General features: G+C 31.8%; 1 protein-coding gene across 2 annotated transcripts in view; it reads left to right on the plus strand.

Annotated features, from left to right (window-relative positions):
• LOC129231078 (neuroligin-4, X-linked-like) overlaps window positions 1-21,774 on the plus strand; it is a 256,715-nt gene that overhangs the window by 165,611 nt on the left and 69,330 nt on the right. For both annotated transcript variants that reach the window (XM_054865331.1, XM_054865326.1), the window contains exon 4: window positions 1,310-2,111. In XM_054865331.1, coding sequence (XP_054721306.1) covers window positions 1,310-2,111 — 802 coding nt within the window. The remainder of the gene's footprint in view (window positions 1-1,309; window positions 2,112-21,774) is intronic.

The raw sequence follows: 21,774 nt of genomic DNA on the forward strand, positions 1-21,774 counted from the left end.
TTAATTTGCTATGTTATTTCACAAATAACATCACTTGTTATCAGAATCAATCATCGTGAAAAAAAATTACTATTTTTCCACTTCTTAGATAAGAAACAGTGTTTGATTCTAGATTTCCCGAATGATTTAATAATAACTATCCGACTTTAAAAAAAGATCGGCTTTTAGAGGGGTTTAGATCGGTAAGTAATTTACTATTTTTTCAAAACATCATTAATAGTGACCATTTTATTGTTTTGAAATTGACGTGTGTAATAGTGTTTCAAGTTCGGATTAAAACTATGGTTTTTCAATGAACAAAAGCAAAATTAAGTATTATCAGTGTTTATAATCGTTTGGAGAAAACTCGTAGCAATTCAGTTGCACTGATTTTATGCCTTCATTGACAATAATAATAATTACGTTTATCAAGTAGTGCGTTTTCATAAGAATGCTTTCCAGCTGCTCTTTGGTAAAAACAGCTCTTTACACTTTTGCAGAAACAATCTATTATTTCGAAAAGCTCCTTTGGGAACCAGTGACTAAAAGATGGGATTTTTCAATATTTCCCCCACTGCCTCAGGAAATAAACATGCGATTTCATTTCTAAAACAATAAGTTCTACTACTTTAAGCAAGACATTTTTAGTCAGTATCAGAAAAGCGAATTTAACATGATGAACAGTTAGAAATCCTGAGTAAGTTATCCCTGTATGATCCGAATTTTAAATCAACTTAAGTTAAAATAATACCTTGAATATAGCTGGTAGTCCTTTTTTTTCATATTAAAAAGTCAGTACTTGTCATAAAAAACGTGCATTACTCATTCACATACATTAAAACTAGCCACCTGCGGCGACCAGCTGGTTCGAATTTTTACGCCATTACCCTTTACTGCAAGCAGGAGCATACGGCGGCTGTTTGACTTACTTCTCATTCACCTTTTTAATCCAAGATTGCCGCCCTTGCACTGTTCAAACGTTCATAAAAAATAATACGCAGCTGATGTGCCCAATTTCAGCCAGTAATATGTCTCGCAAAAGTCGATGCGCTACTTTGCACCACATGTATCAATATTACTCCATTACATTGGTGAGAGAAAATCCTTGTACCAATTTTTTGGAATAACGTCGCACAAAATTTTGTATAGTATTGTGTCATTAAGCTCTCAATCATTGCAATTTCTCCAAAAATATTTTTTCATGCGTATTCCAAGATCATAACTATAATCGGGGCCAAGTCATGATTTTCTTTACAAGACTTCATTTAAAAAAAATCAACACACTTTAATTTGATAACTAGAACTCAGCCCACATTTTTCTTCTGTTTAGGATTGTTTCACAGAGCAATTCTACAAAGTGGTTCAGCCTTGAGTCCTTGGGCCATAGCAAGGGATGCTTTGTCTTACACCAAACAAGTTGCGGCTTATTTGAAATGTCCGACAAAAGACAATGCAGCACTCGTCGCCTGCTTGGGGAAAAGACCAGTGCAGGACATCCTCAACGCCCCTCTACGGGTTCCAGATCATTTGACTGCATTTGGGCCGACCATCGATGGTGTTGTCATACCAGGCGAACCAGCAATCTTGATGGAAAAGCAGAACGATCTTTTCTCCCAATATGACATGCTACTGGGTGTCAGCAGAATTGAATATTATTTCAAATTTTCTAGTCAAGAAGATCGCATGGGCATTGAAGTGTCCAGAAGAGACAGACTGCTTCGTACCTTAGTAAGAAATCTGTTCACTTATCATCTGCAGGAAATATTCTTGACCGTTGTCAACGAATACACGGACTGGAGCAAACCTGATCAACATCCCATAAATGTCTTAGACTCTACTGCTGACGCCATGGGTGATGCTTTAGTCGTAGCTCCCCTCATTCGGACTGGTGGTTATCACTCAAAAATACAACAAGCAAGCCAAAAAAGGACATACCTTTATGTGTTCATGTACCAAACGGAAGAAAGCTTTTTTGCTCAGCGCATGGGTTGCATTCACGGTGAAGACTTGCCGTACGTTTTTGGTGCTCCAATGGTGAATTCTTTGTCACATTTCCAAAGAAATTTTTCGAAATCGGAAAGTTCTTTATCAGAAGCAGTAATGACGTACTGGACGAATTTCGTAAAGTACGGGTAAGTATTATTTTTTTTAGTTTAAGTAAAATATTTGTTCTAAACGTACATGTTGTTGCATTTTTAAATTTTTTTAGAAGAACCGAAATATTTTTTTATTTTGTAAATTCAACCAACTTCTTCCCTTACAGTTTAATGTTATTGTTAAAATTACAGTTTTAATTATGGACCAAAGTGAGCTGCTGGCGCGCTATAATTTAAATTTGATGGAAAAAATGCATTGAAAGACAGCTGGATATGCGCATAACAATGCATATTATTTTTAGTAGTTTTTTTCCTATCTTTTGTTTGATTTTCTGCTTTATGTAAAGAACGTCATGAAAAATAAATTAACAAAGACAAACTTTTTGTATAAAGTTTTATCATCATAAAGTAAATTTTAAAAAGTGTTAATTTCAATATAATCGTTTTATGATTACTTTTTTTCAAAACACAATGAATGGTTGTCTCATCCAAAATCGTAGTCCAATTCTTGTGTAAAGTAAGCAAAAATACTACAAAAAACAATCAATAAATATAATGTATGCAAATATAATTTCTAGTTGCATAATATGAAAATTATGCTACTGGAAATATAATGTAACAAATAATTTCATTGCAAGGCATCAAAACCAACGTGTTTTCAAAACTTCAAGAAATCTGCATAGAAGTAAAATCCTATTTTAAACATTTATTTTGATCCGTAAAACGAAATGAAAAAACTCTTCAAAAAAAGATGAAATTGTATTATGTAAACAGTCCCTTCGTAAATATAACATAAAGAAATGTTACTGAAGAGATTTAAAGATATCTTTCCCATCAAAATATTTTTCGCGACACCAGACAAGAGCAGGAAATGCTTGTTTTATATATAAAGGCAGAACAGGTAGATCAAGTCTGCCATAAAATAAGCTGCATTGCAAATCGGAAAAGTTATAAAAACTGTTCAGCCATGTTTCTGCTCAGATAAATCATGCATGAATCCTCATGAAAAATGTTTTCTAAGGATTTTTTTTTCCTTTCGCATTATTAAAGACAGCTTTCTGGAAAGGATGCATTTTTTAGTATAAGTAGTACTTTTAAGCTCGTAAAAATTCGTACTTCATTCTTTTATTCGTTTAAATCTTAATTGAGATCATTAATTTCTTGAATTAAATGCTGTGTTTATATACGTGTTCTTTGTTTAGGTTAGTGTCTTTGTAAATATTTGATTGAACTTTCTTTTTTCTTTAGTTTTCCTTTGAAATTTGTGAAATAAGTCAAGCCACTAAATTAAAAAACACTATTTTTTCAGTTGAAAAAAAGTGCGAAAAAAGTAAAGTAAAAAAAAAAAACTCCGAACCCTCTTAAAATCACAAACCAAACAAAATATTTAATTTTACATGCAAAATTTAACGAATTAAAACACGAATAATTTTCAATAATCCTTTCTGCTGATGTTATAAATCAATTTAATTTACCAACATTCCTGTTGGTGTCGTTGGTCAGGAGGCATTTTAAAATATTTTTCAGAAGTGATGCAAGCGGTGTTATTAGATAAAATAATACATTGCTGTATCTTATGTGTGTGTGCGTTTCCCTGTGTATCTATAACCATATCTTCTCCGGACTGTCAATAGATACCAGCTCAATACTGTACCGTTGTGTACAGAACTTCCAGTAAAAGCTAGTTCGCCTCTCTCACCGTTTTACAACCTTATGATGCTGGATATATGAATTGTTAAAACTACTTTTACAATCATCCATTGTGACCCGTCTCCATCTTTGAGCAGAAGTAGACAAGCAACATTAGAGAGGGACGTAACCCCCTAGTCTCACTATTAGGAAGAGCAGCTGTAGCACAGTAATAGTTTGCATATTTATTATTTATTGGTTATTGGTTTTTAGTTTCTTTTTATTTTTAATATAACAACCAACAACCATTAGATGCATTCAAGGTGAAAATGTTTTAAGTAAAATATAACGTAAAAAAGGTCTTCTTGCGATGTATAAGGTTTTACATATTTATGTAATAGGTTCGCTGTAGGTCTTATTTCATTTCACGAGTAGTTCTGTAAAACTATTTTTCAACTAGCAGGGGCATATGTTGTGCTCGGAGATATACATTAACTTCACTAACCTTTTGCATGAAACATTTGTCATTTTAGATGGGCAGAATTTAATGTCGTAGCTATAGGTAAATTTGTGATTTTTTTTTTTTTTTTTTTTTTTGACACTTGAAGAAATATGTCAGATATATCTTTAATATACCCTAATGTCACTATGAAAACTGATGGCAACACTAATAAGCTGTACTTTATCAGGTGTAAAACTGCAGCGTATGAATACTTTCACACATGCTGTTATACAATCGTTTGCGCATGATTTTTTTTTTTTTTTTTGCAATTTTGCAATTGTTGTTGCAAAAACTCTTTTTATAGCTACTCGTGATCGTTTGAACGATTTTTTTTATTAATGAGAAGTTTTAATGCACTCTCTAACCACTGCACAAAGCAAGTCTGAAAGTACCGTAGGCGATCAAATTAGTATTTTCTTCTAGATCTGCAATAGACCCAATATTAAGTAGTAAGCAACCAAAGTAATAAATATCGCATGATAATCAAATATATATATATATATATATATATATATATATATATATATATATATATATATATATATATATATATATATATATATATATATATATATATATATATATATATATATATATATATATATATATACACACACACACACAGTTGACTCTCTGTTTAACGACTTTCAAGGAACCACAAAAAATCGTCCTTAAGTAAAAAGCGTCCTTGAATAGAATGCTTTCAACACTACAGTGAACCATCTGGGACCGTGAAACGCCGTCGTTAAATAGAGAAAGTTGTTAAATAGAGCGTCGTAATAAGCTTTAAATAATATATATATTATTCAACTAGTACAAATCTTTTTCAAACGAAAAAGCTTTGTACACATCAAACGTTTATTTGATTTTCCTTCCAACTATTTACACAAATATACAACATATTTATTTTATTTTTGATTTTTGATTAAAATAGTGCTCATTAGGGAAACAATTACGGTGGCAATACAATTAAAACGAAAAGAGTAATATAAATAAAGAAGTTTAAAGAATAGACTGTTAGAAAGTAATAACGGTTTCCTTTTAATTTATAAACAGACGTAATAATGCCCAATTCATAGCAGCCTGGTTTAAATTCTTGTAACATTTAAATAGACAAACATTTTTAACATAATTAAACTTAGTGAAATTATTTCAGCAGCACAAACAGTTGCTAAGTGAATAATTTGACGCAGCAAGTATACTCCTTTAAATGACCTCATAAAGTAACATATAAATATAATTTTGAAGATAAATAGCTAATTATATACTTTTTAACTAAGTTTTCTAGTAAAATATAGTTAATTAGTTTTGCTATTACGAAATAAGAGACGAGAATGAAAACATTTCACTGTATCACAACACTTGAAAAATAACTATACCGACTGTATTTTGCCTAACTCTCCAAGACTAATAAACCCACAACAACAAGGGATAGCACTTGCAGCAAACGAACCTAATTTGTTTCCATGCCAAGGTGCCATTTACCAAACAGGGGTGGAAATTTGCATTGAGAACAAACTTAAATTAAAACTTGAAAGTGGTGTTTAGCACTCACAACCTACTGCGCCCACAGCCTGAGCAAATTATGTAACTTGTCGCTACAAGAGTTCCACAGAAATTACCACCTAAGAGCTCAATTTTCGAGACACGCTACTCTATAATGATAATTGCTGCGTTCAAAGCATTACCCGATCGCAGAATTAATTCGCCTGCTATTTGCTGCTAATTACTCTTAAGCGCAAGAATTTGCATTTGCGATACTTCAAGGTATCGGAATCAACTCTGCTTTTGTTTTCTTCTCTGGCAAAAGAATCGAATGCACTTAGGATTTTTAACAGGTTAACATTTTTGTCGTAATGAGTAAATGCTTGTACCGCCTGATCACAGAGTACGAGGTATAGAATGTAAGCAGTAGCTCCTTAGCGAGCATTCTTTAAAAGGGTGTTTGCCTAAATAATTAGAAAAATGGGCATATTAAAATACCAATGAGGTTAAAGAAGATTATTTAATGTATGGAAATATATTAATGTATTTAAATCTGATTCTGACATATAATTTAAAGAAAATACAAAAGAGTGTCGCTGAATGCGTCAGTAATTACTTATCTTTGTTTATTTGAATAAAGACGCTGAACAATTAGTGCTGTAAATACTACATATCTATAACATTTTAATTATTTTTAAACGAATTACATGTGTTAAATTGAATACATTTTTTGAAACGCAATGCATGCGATTTTTTTCACGCAGTTTCCAAGCGCGAAAAATGCTTTGACATTTTCGCATACTAAATTTTTGCATGCGAAATAGAAAATATTCAAAAAATCAATGTATTGTAACCAAAAGCGTTCTTAATATTTAGAGAAAATATTCTGCTCTTGAAAAAGGTCATCAGCATCTCTCGGCTTTCGTTAAAATGTTTGAAAAGAGCAAATGGAATAAAAATCTGCGTAAACCTCTTAAATCGCGGCATTTGAAGGAATTTTTGGTGCTACTACTCAATAATTAAACGATAACAACTGACACAAAGTGAGAAACTGTTCTAGCTTATTAATTTATGCACTTACAATGCTACAATTTGTGCATAATTTTTGATCTTCTAGATTAGAGTTGTAAAAAAAGTCAAACTTAAAAGCATTTTTTTTTCTTCAAATGTACGATACTTCATGACACATGCTTTCAATTTATTGTTCTCAAAAAATATTTTCGTAACTGGTTTGATTTTTTTTTCTGTTGAATTACAATTTTTATTCTTTTTTTAATGTTTCTTTACCACTGCCAAAGCACATTTTCATAACATTACGTTCTACTTAAGACTATACGAAAAATCAACTTTTATTTTGTTGTGACTTTGTCATAAGAAAAACCTAATACCTTTGAAGACACCATGTACTCAAATTAGTTTCACCAAACGGGGATTCAAATAGTAAAACTTTAAATTTGGTTTCTGTCCGCATCTCTTTCTGAAAATAAGAGACTTGTGGTTCAAGTGGGAAAAGCTCATCATCGAGGCTTTTACAGAAATAGTGAGAGGGCAAAACAATATGTACTTACTCAATAATTATGCATGTTAAGAAAGCACGTTCAGTGAATCGTCATCTATGTCAGTAAGTTTTTTTTTTTTTTTTTTTTTTTTAGTAAAACAACTTTTTGTAATCATTTTTATATATATCATAGCGAATTCACTGATCGAGTAACGCTCATGAGTCATCAACAATAAAGCCTGCGCCATATCATGATAATTTGATAATATTTTTTGGCAGTGTTTGACACGAAGGGAAATGATTTGTTTTGACAGAGCTGAATTGGAACCTTTAACTTAACTGTTTTACTGGTAAGACTCGTTTTAGGCGAATGACGAAACGAAACAGTGGTCAACCATGAACGCTACCTATATGAGTTTAGGAATAATTCACTGAAGTTAGGGTTACATTTTTCACTGTCAAAATTTTAACAAACAGGCAATTGCTTCGTTCAAATGTAGAAGCAATTTTCACCCGCCATGCCTGGACGGGTGATTTTCTAGCACTAAAATAAGTACTAACTTCAAATTTACTATGAGAAAATCTTGATTTATGCTACATAATAAAACTCAGAGTACTCAAAAAAATTTATCAAGTCGGACTTTACTGAAGACCATCAATACATTTAACTTGCTAGTTTACGGGTCAAGATTTAAAAAACACTGAAACCAGGATGTGTTAAAGGGAAAATATTGTTGTCCGTATTATGAGCCAGGGACTTTAATTAAATCTGTATAATGTAAGGTAATATTGCTTTTTTTTTTTTTTCTTAACCCATTAGGCAAAATGTATGCATTCTACATGGATATACGAAGCCTAAATCAGCAACAAAGTACTTTTAAGCATAGCGAAGAAACAATTGCTTATCTTAAATTGAAAGTTGGAAAATATTTATATCAAAGCTTTTCCTGGTAACAATTTTTATATTTAACATCGTCGATTTTTAAAACAGTGTTTCAGTGGTATTTCTAAGCAGTATAGTTTTTAAAATTAAATGATGATGCTTATTTAATATAAACTCTGAACCCCAGGCAAAACATATAATAATAAGTGCTTTGTGATCTGATTATTTTCTTATAAATGGTATTATATTATGTGTCGCGAAAGTAAAACAAAAATATCAGTTTAATTTTAGGGATCGAAGTAGTATTTTAGAGGAAAAAAGACAGTTTTAAACATGTTTTTATAGCAAAAGAAATGAAAACAGACATAATTCTTACTTTTACATAATTAAAAGTCAGTTTGAAAGTTATTTAAATGTAAGTTTGCTTTTTATCAGAAACTCTGCAAAAGCTAAATAGCTGACATTTCAAAAATAAGAACATTTTTTACTCAAAAAACATATGAGTGTATCCGCATTTAACCTGCATGAACTCGTTTTTTGCAACCGTGAGCGAAAGATACATACCACCAATTGAAAAAGGATTAACATAAGAAAAGCGTAAGATGTTTAATAATTAAAACCAAGAACAATAACCAGAAATACGAACTCAAACTTGTTTTACGTTCTTCCTGCCATTATATTCATTTTAGGAACAAAACAAGCATAAAACTATAGCAGTCCCAACATAAAAATCCAACATTTCTGATCAAAATTCAAGGAGATATTAGATTTCACCGTTGAATGGTTTATTCTGAAAATGAGGAATATTTATCTCCTAGGTTAGTACATATTTATTACCAGCCTTTATATATTTATTTATTTTTTAAAGAAAACGCAAATGGCATAATTTGATGCTTCAAAACACACTATAAAAGCTCTTACGAAACATAGTTTTTTCCCTCAAAACAAGCGTTTTATTTAAAGATTTTTCTCACTTATATGGCATAAAAAAACAAAACATTTTTGTCTCGTTTAAAAGGGCAATGTAACGGCTTCTTTCCATGAATTTCACATTTTTATCACCTGACATACATTCCGTTTTCTGGGCACTAAAAAAGCCAATTTTTCATTTTTTCTTAAGTTTAAACAATTTTTTTGTCATGAAGAACTACTACTATCAACCTAGCTTTTCTGTGCTTCTAGTATGCATAACTAACTTCAACAGAAAAAAAAGCTTTCTACTATAGGCCCTCACCGAAATTTAAGGCTCAAAATGTCGGAAACGGCACTTTTTCAACCATGATTTGACAACGGAAAATTTCTAATAATTCTTTATTTAATTCTTTTATTTTTATGCACAAATAAAAGTTCATTATTTCAGTTTTACAATAAGACTTGTTTGATCTTCCTACTAATTTAAATAAATTTCCTAGAGCTTTTAGAAAATGATCAAAAATGATGAATTTCACTCATCCACGGAGCAAAAAATTTGCTACTTCTTAGGAATGAATTTTGTCCAAGAAGATAATATTACAGTTTAGGGACACAGAATATTAATACATATTACCTAACAAATTTCATCAAAATCAAAAATGATGCGGCACGGCCCATTTGTTGATTTAATATGGAATGACCATATATTTTTTTTTAATTCCCCGATGCTGCCTGAAGAGCTGTAAACTGCCACGAGTGTAAAATGCTGTTGGCACAAAACTATGCGTTTTAAAGTTCGGTCGTAATATATTGTCGAACCGTCTGCATACCGATAAAATGGAAAGGACAACATTCGGCTTCGAGGCAAAAATGAACACATTTATCTGTTTTCATTGATGCGAACTTTTGCAGATATGTGTTAGCTTCGAAGTTGAGCATAGTTCCATTGAAATTAGCAAAACGCGGGTATCACATTTTAAATTTCCCCCTCATTTACAAATATTCGTTTTTTCTTCTTCTTGTTTTACGCTTATGGGTTCATTAAGTACAAGTTGAATCGCCCAAATTTCAAATAAAAGTTAGATTTCGTATTTTAAACACCTTTTTTTTTCGGTTTAAATTCTTAATATTTTAACTCTGCATCTTATTTTCATTTATCTATTTATTTTTCTGACTATTTATCATTTGGGAGTATGAATCCATTACTAACGAGTGACAAATTAGAGTTAAATTTTGATCGCTGTGTTCGGTACTTATTAGGAAAAATGAACAAAAACTAGTGAAACTGAATTTTAAAACTTAATATGAAAGTATTTGTCGCATGAATACCAATATTGTATGCTGTATTTTTTAATGGAATTTTTTTTTTTTTGTTCCATGGACAAAAATTACGTTCAAAAGCATTAAAATAAATTGTGATATATATAAAGAAACATGCAGGTGAAAATGTTTTTAAAGCACAAAAAATTTAGTACGATATTTGGTATTAAAAACATTAACTGTAAATAGCAATTGGATTTCGATCCAATAGCAGGAGTTAAGTTAAATTAATAACCTTCAATTTTGGAACACTATCGTATTAAAGAACAATGAAAGATACATGAGGGTTCTGTGTTGACTGCGATGGATTTTACTGAAATAGTTTTTCCCCCTTTTTCTATTCTATAGGGGAAACCCGGGTAACGTGAATACCTTAAACTTTTCTTGATTACTGTCGTTTCGTTATAACTTTAGAAATTGAAACAAATGTTTATAATCAGTCTTCATTTAATGCACTTGCGTAATGCAATAACAGCTGTCCTTAATATTAATTACACTGTTAGATATAAGGCCAGTTTTCAACAATGGCATGAATATCCACTTTGCCCAACACCCCTGATAAAGTGGATTCGTTACTAGGACAAAGAGAACAACAACATTATTTGTCATGAAACTAAACATTAAAAATAAGATAACCATCGAAAATTAAAGGAACATATCCAAAAAACGTTTTTTTGCTACAATGCTAATTATTGTAGTTATTGCAAACAAAGAAATTAAACTTAAAAATAAAATAACGTAGAAAATAAAAGGATCACATTTAAAAAAAACATTTTTGCTGCAGTGCTAATTGTTGTTGCATTACAAACAAAGAAACTGAACTTAAGAATAAAATAAGCATCGAAAATTTAAGGCTCATATTAAAAAGCATTTTTCTACAATACTAATTATTGCAGTAATTATTGTTAACAAGCAAAGAATTTTTTTTTTAAAGTCAACATCCAAAATTTAGGAGCATATTAAAAAAAAAAAAAAAAACATTTTTCTGCTACAATACTAATCATTGCAGTTATCACAAACAAAATCATTACCATTTTCGAATGCTGAACACTCTTTATGACACCACTCAGTACAAATATGACATGTATCCTGTTTTCTATTGGCTGATCAGCTTCTTCAATGGACATTTCATCACAAAAAATGCACCTCACATCATCAAATTTCTTTACTTCCTTCTTCTTATCATTCTCTTATGCAGTCCTATGTTTTGTAATAGAGATTTTTGATTAGTCTTTATGGTACTTGGTCTTTTTAATAGTCTCCTGAGAAGGTTTATTTGAAACATCATCTAGTTACTTCATGAAAGTCTTTTTTGATTTTTCAAATTTTTCTCTTTGATTGTCTTTTACTGGAGTACTATTTGTGACATGTTCTTTGTTATGAGTAGGATTTGATGTACGATTATGTAGCTTTCAACTATCCGTAGATGACGAGTTTAGATGCTCTGGTTTTCTAGTAATTTTTAGTAATCACAAAAATGGAGTGTAGATCTCTGTAATTTTTATTTACGTGTTGTTATTGGTTTTACAGGATGAGGAATATGTAGTAAAACGGAAGGACTGTAATAGTTCGTAGAACTTTCAGGTTTGAGTGAAGCGGCGGGAACATCATTGCCTTGGACTTATTCTGCTGTTTCAGATCCCATGGGAGTATAAGGGCGGTCTTCAATAATTGTAGTATTGTCTTGAGATCTTAATATTGAAGGACTTTCAGGTTCGAATGAAGTGACTTGTCATGACCGGGCAAAGTGAATATGGTATTCACTTTGCCCTTCAGGTACATTTTTGAGATTACTAAAAATTACTAGAAAACCAGAGCATCTAAACTTCGTCATCTACGGATAGTTGAAAGCTACATAATCGTACATCAAATCCTACTCATAACAAAGAACATGTCACAACTAGTATTAAAGTTATAAAGGAAACACTAACCTCTGTAAACTAATATTTTTTTTTTCTCCAAAACATACTTTGTTCGCTCACTGGCGTTGTATTAGGTGAACTTGTCCCGACGTGTTTGCCGCACACGGAGCGGCAACAGGCGACCGTGGCTTTGACAATGCGGCTGCCGACCAGCTACTTGGGAGTTATAGGCAAAATTCGCTTTGCCCGGGGTATCCACTTTAGCCGGGTTTCCCCTATATGAACAAAAATAACTATAAGGGTCTTAAAGTTTAATATAAAATGAACTAAAGCAGAAATTTTCTTTTAGACAAATTGAATTATGTAAGAAATGAAATATAGGTGCAATGTCAAAGTTTGGCCAACATCCAATCGCATAACATTATACATTTCTCGCGTTTAGAATACTATTTGTTAGAAAGACAATACTGATAACTGAAAACCCAAAACGGAAAAGTTAACTGAGCAGATTTCATTTTTTATCCATGAAATAAAGAAAAGATATTCTTTTATTAGCAGGTATTAATTAACGTCAAGTTAAATTAACGTTATGTAGCTGTCTTCTAATGAAAATGAAACAAAAGCTCAATATTTATACATATCTATAGTTTTAGTTTTCTTTTAATTTTTAGAATATAACAGGTAACTTTTTTAATTAAATACAAACATTTAACACTTATTTTTTCGTAATAAGTAGCTACGTAAATTTAAAGTAAGTAATGAAAAGAAAAAAAACTTGAGAAATTTAAATTGTGTCCCACTTGCAACAACTTTTTACTTTTTTTTCCGCATACCTATATTTTTGTCTACATAGTATTGTTAATTGATCAGTACTTATCGATTTTTCTTTTCTTTTGTAAACGAGTTCTTATCAACCAGCTAAACCCACAAATATATGTAATATAAGTTATATATTCTTAGTAATAAGGATATTAATGACAGCACACAACTTTCAAACAGTGATTTTTTTTTTCTTTTTGCCAGACTTGTAAGCAGAACATGAATGTCACGACAGTTACAATACGAGAGTTTTTAAATTTTAGTGTATAATTTTTCCAGTACCATGAAAGAGACAAAATTTATTTATCAATAAAAAGGTCATTGCTATTTTCACAGGCGTTTCTGTTACTGTAAAAATTCGGTATTTAACCCATTAGCCGCCGAAACTCGAAATCGTTATTTGTTTTGGTTAAAAATCATAAAAGTTATCATTCTGAACCTATATAATAGTAATATGCTTAAAAAAGAACAAAACTGCACTTACTTTTACAAATATAGTGTGTTGCGTGGACGCAACGTCAGCGGAAAAGGAGTATTAATGCTAAGTAGTTTTATCAGAAATTCTTCAGCAGTTTCAATGCTTTTTATACACAGGAAATGTTTATAATCTTAGTTATGGTTCTTAACCATGCCGAGCACTTTAGAAGAAACTGAAATTTATATAAAAGAAGTACATAAATGCATTTAAGAAAATTTAAGCTCTGGGGAAAGATCGATTTTTTATAGTTACACATGAAAAGTTTCGCTGCAATCGTGATGAAGTGCAACCTTACACACCTTGCAGCGATAAATAGTTTGGCTGTGGCAATTCTTGCAGCGTAGTCTTTAATTGTCTGTCGACCTTACGATAAAATGTCCCCCAGATACAGGCATTAGTAAGCTGAATTTGCTTGGCCGTCCTGTAGCTGGACTTTTCTTTTTCATGTCACTATCATAAGGGGTCTGTAAAAGATGAAGTGCGACCTCTCGCCGAAAATCTAATAGTGACTTTCTATTTTCTTCTTTCGATAGTCTTGAAAGTTTCCAAGCATTGTTTAATGCTATATCAATATAATTGGAGAATATTGGCCACCACCATTTTTGCCCTCGGAGTCTAATTCTGTAATTTGAAACTAAATTGTCACACAAATCAACACCCCCTATTTTCATGTTGTATTGCTCAATTATACAAGGTTGAGGAACAGAAATCTTCTTCTTCTGTTTTCTGGAATAGCGAAAAACGTTTTTGACAGGCTCAATTTTACCATAGGTTGAACCCATAGTTACAACAGCGTTGTCATTCCATCGTTTTTAATGACCATACAAACTTGTTTGCTCTACAAGATGCGATATTACATCGGAATCAAAAAAAAAAGTTTAAAAATATCAACACTAGCTTTACCTTCTAGAGTGTGTCTTACAGCTTAAATGGGGACCTGTTCTTAATTTTTTGGTTGATACCTATCAATTGGTTCCTGTTTTGTCCATCGCCAATCTTCTGTTTTTCGTTTTTTAGTGTTTTTTACTACGGGATTTAGAACAATTGAACTTCTTTTTTACGTGGACTTCAACTTCGCCTGCAGTATCGCCCGGTAAAACTTCATTATCATTATTTAAAATGTTCTTATTGCCTTCTTCTTCATCACTAGCTTCTGTTATTTCTGGTGGTACAACAACAATATCTGTTTCTTCATTTTCATTATTATCATCGTCTGAGTTTTGTTCGAAAATATGTTCCAATGCTTCTTTCAAAGTTAGATGTCTTGTTCTGGGCATTTCGAAAGGCAGAGACGAAAAAAAAAACGGTTCCACAGTCAAAACGCGCATAGTAAAAATGAAATATAGTTCTACCCTAAAGCAATTAAGACAGACAGTCAGTATACCCCTTTTTCGCTGATGTTGCGTCAACGCAACGCCAGTTTTTACTTCCCCCCTCCTCCCCAGCAGAAGCAGTTTCTTTGAGGAATAATATGATAAAAAGTGACCTTGACTAAAAGTATTTCATATCTAAACCAAAACTTTTTTCTATTATTATTTTTTCTGACAGAAAACTGGATCACAAATTTAGTCAAAAAAAAAAAAAAAACATTTGAGAGAAACAATTTTTATCATACATAAAAAAAGAAATTTAAAGCTTTTTTTTTATTTAACATATTTTTACTAATATTCTTAAATTCAAATTAGCAGTCGATAAAAACATTAGATTTCTAGTTTAGTTTCTATGGATATTTATTATAACCGTTGCGTCAACGCAACACCAGCGGGTAATGGGTTAAAATAATAATAATAATTTGGTATTTTTTTATAACCTTCATAATTTCTTTCCGTCTTTACGATTCAAATTAGCAACGAAAAGCTATAAAAACAAAAAGTAACGAGCTAAAACGTTTTGAAATAAACACTCTCAATTTATTTTGATAAAATAACTATTTGTAACCTCTGACAACTAAACTTGGGAGAAACATTGTGAATTCCCAGTTGTGCAAAAAAATTCTTTTAAAATCTTGCATTAGTATGAACTAAGATTTTCTTATTATCGTATCAAAAAAAAAGAAAGAAAGAAAGAAAACTTTTCTTTATAATTTTTCTCCGTTAAAAATATCTACTCTTATAGAGAAAACTAAAAAGCAGGATTTCAATATATACACACACTGCAATTTAAGTTTAACAGTAAAAGTTCCAGTAGATGTTAGATCAATACTTTTTGTTGAAGTTATCGGTAATCAATATTCTTTGAAAGAAAATAAGAAAAAAATAAAAGCTCCTAAAAGAGGATGGCAAAAAAGTATAAGGGCAGACATTATTTTTAGATTGTAAGGTCCTTCGTGCTTCGCTTGGATGCCTGTAATCGCAAAAGGCGACAAAAATCGATTATTTTCCCCTTGGCGATTTTTCCCCCTTTTGGACTAGCGTATATTTTATTTTGCGCTATTTCTCAAGGAGTTTGGACAGAAAAGTTGTTGTTTAGGCTTAAGGAGATCCGCAATGCTTGTGTCACGCAATTTCTCAGTTTGTTTTCTTTTCCCATTGTAAAACAAAAGATTCGCCAACCTGGTGAGTTAGGACATGTCCTGTAGATTTTTTTCCTTTTTAGACATTTTCTACACGTGTCAAAGAGGCACCATTTTTTCAAAAGTAACATTATTTAAAAAAATGCTGTTATCTTGCCACACACGCAGATATAGGGTCTGGTGGGGTAAAGTGGTCATAAAATCGTAGGTTTTTAAATTAGGTGGATAAAAAATGCAATAAATTCTTTAAAAACTTCAACTTATTTTGATGTTATTTTATATTGCATTATTAAAGAACTCGATACATAAAATTTTAGGTAAAATAATATTGATTTAAGTAGTTTTAAAAAATCTTCTATTCTCTATGTATTTAGGCCCACTTGATCCCATGGGGTTGGGTAAAGTGGTCATAGTTAAAAATAGACGCAAAACCGTTATAAATAACCCTACTATTTGTATACTTCGGATGTTTTTGTAGTTACAAGTATATGCACGAATATATACATGTATACACGAGTATATACGTATATACACGAGTATATACGTGTATACACGAATATATACGTGTCGTGTAAACATGAGTAAACACGTTCATATAAGAGTAGATACATGCATGCACGTGCCTACTCAAGAATATAACGTGTATACACCAGTATATAAGCATGTATACGTGGTTACCTACAGAAGTGTATCCGTGTCTACATGAGTATATACGTGTCACGTACATATATATGTCATGTGCATATACGTGTATATATGCGTACAAACGATCATCATTAGTGTGTATGCACTTGTATCTTGATTATATACGTGCATACCGGAGTATATACGTGTACAGTAGACGTATATACGCATATATAAGTGTATATACATACACATACGGATATACACGAATTGATGTTGATTCGCGGATACATCCTGTGCTTGTTTAAACGTGTCTACTCACGCATATATAAATCATGACTATATACGTATGTATATGTGTAAACATGATTGTGTATCTGTATAGACGTATATACGTATATTTACGCGTATACAAGTGTACATGTATGCATACGCAAGTTCTAAATGTACAAAAAAGTACATGTATGTATACGCTTATGTGCATGTATGCTTGAGTAGTGAATCCAAGCTCTTGGGCAAAAATCTAGGGGGTGTAAGAGGGGAGGATAAGAAGAAAAGAATCATAAAAAACATATGATCGCTAACACGCTACATGCACACAAAGCCAGAAACTGAGGGAGGCTAAGCAGGTCAGGAATTTGTTGCACAAAGATGATTTTACCCAACCTTTTAGGCTAATAAATATTTATAGCAGTTATTAAAAGTTACGACTTGTAGTAGCTGTAATACATGCATCGCAACAAAGGCGTAGAGACTGATGAAAGTTTTTCAAAAGTCTCGTTATTGCAACAGAGAGTGCTTTGTGATTGCAACGCATGTATGACATGCGCAGGTCGCCAAATGCGCAGGTTACAGCTGCAAGCCGCAAATTTCATCAATCCCTTTAAAACTTTCTTAAGATCTGAAACGATGTGTAAAATTGTATTTGTGTAATACATTTGAGACCAATTATGCATCCATCAGTTTTTGACTTTGTGTAGATGTAGCATGTCAGAATTGTGTTTGTGATCATATTTTCCTTGTGATTCGTACTTCTTATCCACTCCTCTAACACCTTTACAAAATTTACCCAATCCTGTATACATCTTTTTCATATACTTGTATGTAAGTGTCAACTTGAGTACGTTCACATATATACGTGTTCACTGCAGTATATAACTGTTCGTATATATACGCGTACAAGCGAGTATATACGTGTATATTCGAATGTATATTGTATAGATAAAAAATACGTGTGTAGCGACGGTACATGCGTACAGCGTATACACCGAGTATATGCGTATGCATACGCATATACTCGTATATTTAACCCCTTTTACGATAAAAACAATAAATATTGAGTGAAATTAATATTTAATTTATGTCCGCCTTATCCTTAAAGATTCAGTGACTTTAGAAGACAATATTCGATAAGCTTAAGATTATGAACACTTTACCCCATCTTACTCAAATTGTTCTAAAAAAATATCCAAAACAGATTCAGCTGCTAATGAAAAAGAGTTCTTGAGACATGTAGGAAGCTTCCTGTGCAGTCAATCTGTTCATAAATCTAAAAAACAAAATTTCCCAAGGAAGTTAAAAGAGGTGTTCAGATTTCAAAAATTTTCTTATTCACACAAAATGGTTTTTTTAAACCAAATAAAATTACACATGCAAAAACTTGACGACCATCCCAATGTCTGAATAATTGAAAAAGCAAAGCAAAGAACGAAAATTGAAAGTTATTTTAAAAGCCTTGCTTAAATTTATTACAAATATTTTCTTTGTTAACAAACATAAAATGGCAACAGTTAAAAATTTTAAATCATTGAGATAATATTTCCGATCATTTCCATACAATTAAAATCACGAGAAATACGCTCTGACGACAATCTATTACGATTTATCTTTTTTATTGTTGCAATAATAAAGATATTTTTATTCGCAAAAAAAAAAAAAAAAAAAAAAAAATCAACGCCTCTTGGAGCGATTGGTGTCAAAATTGAACCAAAGCCTGTTTAAATATGGATTCACATATATTCCAAATTTCAACCAGAACGTAGCATTACTTCTTGAGATAGGGCACTCACAATGGAAAAAAAGAACGGGCGATTGCGCTACCCCCTTTTTAACTGTTGACACCATAATAAAATCAGCTCTTATACCCACTAAGGGCGATAAATTTTTCTTTCATTCCGTTCATTATTTCTTGAGATACAGCAGTCACAATTGACGACAAAAAACGTTCTATAGCTCAACCCCCGTTTGAGTTATTGACACCAAAATTGAATCAGCACCTGTTCCTGTTAATGGCAACATATGGACTAAATTTTGTTTGATTCCGCCAGTTACTTCATGAGGAATATCCAGCACACGTAACTCAAAGAACGTCCCATTGCTCCACCCCCCTTAGAGGAATTCACGCCAAAAACCGATGGGCACAAGTTCACATAGGGGCACATATGCGTACCAAATTTCGTTCGATTTCATGGGGTAGTTTTTGCTGTTGAGCGGTAAAAAAAAACACACACATACACAAACACACATAGGGAAAACCCGGCTAAAGTGGATACCCCGGGCAAAGTGAATTTTGCCTTTAACTCCCAAAGTAGTTAGTTGGTCGGCAGCCGCGTTGTCATAGCCACGGTCGCCTGTTGCCGCTCCGTGTGCGGCAAACACGTCGGGACAAGTTCACCTAATACAACGCCAGTGAGCGAACAAAGTATGCTTTGGAGAAAACAAATATTAGTTTACAGAGGTTAGTGTTTCCTTTATAACTTTAATACTATTTGTGTCATGTTCTTTGTTATGAGTAGGATTTGATGTACGATTATGTAGCTTTCAGCTATCCGTAGATGACGAGTTTAGATGCTCTGGTTTTCTAGTAATTTTTAGTAATCTCAAAAATGTACCTGAAGGGCAAAGTGGATTGGGCAAAGTGAATACCATATTCAGTTTGCCCGGTCATGACAAATCACTTCATTCGAACCTGAAAGTCCTTCAATATTAAGATCTCAAGACAATACTACAATTATTGAAGACCGCCCTTATACTCCCATGGGATCTGAAACAGCAGACTACGTTCAAGGCAATGATGTTCCCGCCGCTTCACTCAAACCTGAAAGTTCTACGAACTACTACAGTCCTTCCGTTTTACTACCTATTCCTCGTTCTGTAAAACCAATAACAACACGTAAATAAAAACTAGAGAGATCTACACTCCATTTTTGAGATTACTAAAAATTACTAGAAAACCAGAGCGTCTAAACTCGTCATCTAAGGATAGTTGAAAGCTACATAATCGTACATCAAATCCTACTCATAAAAAAGAACATGTCACAAATAGTACTCCAGTAAAAGACAATCAAAGAGAAAAATTTGAAAAATCAAAAAAGACTTTCATGAAGTAACTAGATGATGTTTCAAATAAACCTTCTCAGGAGACTATTAAAAAGACCAAGTACCATAAAGACTAATCAAAAATCTCTACTACAAAACATAGGACTGCATAAGAGAATGATAAGAAGAAGGAAGTAAAGAAATTTGATGATGTAAGGTGCATTTTTTTGTGATGAAATGTCCATTGAAGAAGCTGATCAGCGAATAGAAAACAGGATAAATGTCATATTTGTACTGGATGGTGTCATAAAGAGTGTTCAGCATTCGAAAATGGTAATGATTTTGTTTGTGATAACTGTAATGATTAGTATTGTAGCAGAAAAATGTTTTTTTTTTTTTTTTAAATGCTCCTAAATTTTGGATGTTGACTTTTTAAAAAAAAATCTTTGCTTGTTACAATAATTACTGCAATAATTAGTATTGTAAAAAAATGCTTTTTTATATGAGCCTTTAATTTCCGATGCTTATTTTATTCTTAAGTTCAGTTTCTTTGTTTGTAATGCAACAACAATTAGCACTGCAGCAAAAATGTTTTTTTTTTTAATGTGCTCCTTTTATTTTCTATGTTTATTTTATTTTTAAGTTTAATTTCTTTGTTTGCAATAACTACAATAATAAGCACTGTAGCAAAAAAATGTTTTTTGGATATGTTCCTTTAATTTTCGATGGTTATCTTATTTTTAATGTTTAGTTTCATGACAAATAATGTTGTTGTTCTCTTTGTCCTAGTAACGAATCCACTTTATCAGGGGTGTTGGGCAAAGTGGATATTCATGCCATTGTTGAAAACTGGCCTTATATCTAACAGTGTAATTAATATTAAGGACAGCTGTTATTGCATTACGCAAGTGCATTAAATGAAGACTGATTATAAACATTTGTTTCAATTTCTATAGTTATAACAAAACGACAATAATCAAGAAAAGCTTAAGGTATTCACGTTACCCGGGTTTCCCCTACACACAGACAGACAGACATTTTCCAAAAATAGTCGAAATGGACTCAACACACCTAAAAACGTTCGAATCCGTCAAAATTCGAAATTCGAAAATTTGCACGAATTCAACATTTTTTTCTATATATTAGATATAGAAGAAAGTAAAAATACTCATTATAAATGTACAAGTAGTACAACAAAATTATTTTTTTTTAGTTTTACTGTATAATTTATCGTAATACTAAGAAACGCACTGGTTGAACTGTAAAACAGGTATTTTATAGCAAAAAGTGATAGGGGAGCACACCCTTCAATTAAATAACACAGATATGCAAACAAAATTATAACTAACATCATAAAAATAAAATTTTTCGTTTTTCTATTGTTGCTTTTTCTTTCTTTCTTTTTTTTTTTTTTTTTTTTTTTGAAAAAAATATTTTTTGCCGTCTTTCGCTATTTACATTAAAGCTAAGAGAATGGTTAGCGAGTTACTCCCATAACCTGAATATTTTAACCGGTATTTAAATTTAATTGAAAAAAAGCTAATTTAGTTAGTTTTCTATACTTTAAATTATACTTTAGAATCTAATTTTTCTAAGGAATGCCCATAAGGTGTTCATCCTAAAGTATGTGACCAAATAAGTTTATCAAATTAGTTCAGCTATATTTTTCAGCTAAACATTTTATTTTAAACGCATAAACATGGCTTAGTAAGTTAGTTGGGATATACTTCGTACAAATACTTTCAAAAATCAATATTTTAAATTTCACAGTTTTTTTTCGTTCAGTGCTGTTGACGTAAGACATCGGTAAAATACATCATTGTCTTTTAACGATACTTTGTTATCGAATGTAACATT

The sequence above is a fragment of the Uloborus diversus genome, chromosome 1 (assembly GCF_026930045.1).
Source record: "Uloborus diversus isolate 005 chromosome 1, Udiv.v.3.1, whole genome shotgun sequence".
Lineage (NCBI taxonomy): Eukaryota > Metazoa > Arthropoda > Arachnida > Araneae > Uloboridae > Uloborus > Uloborus diversus.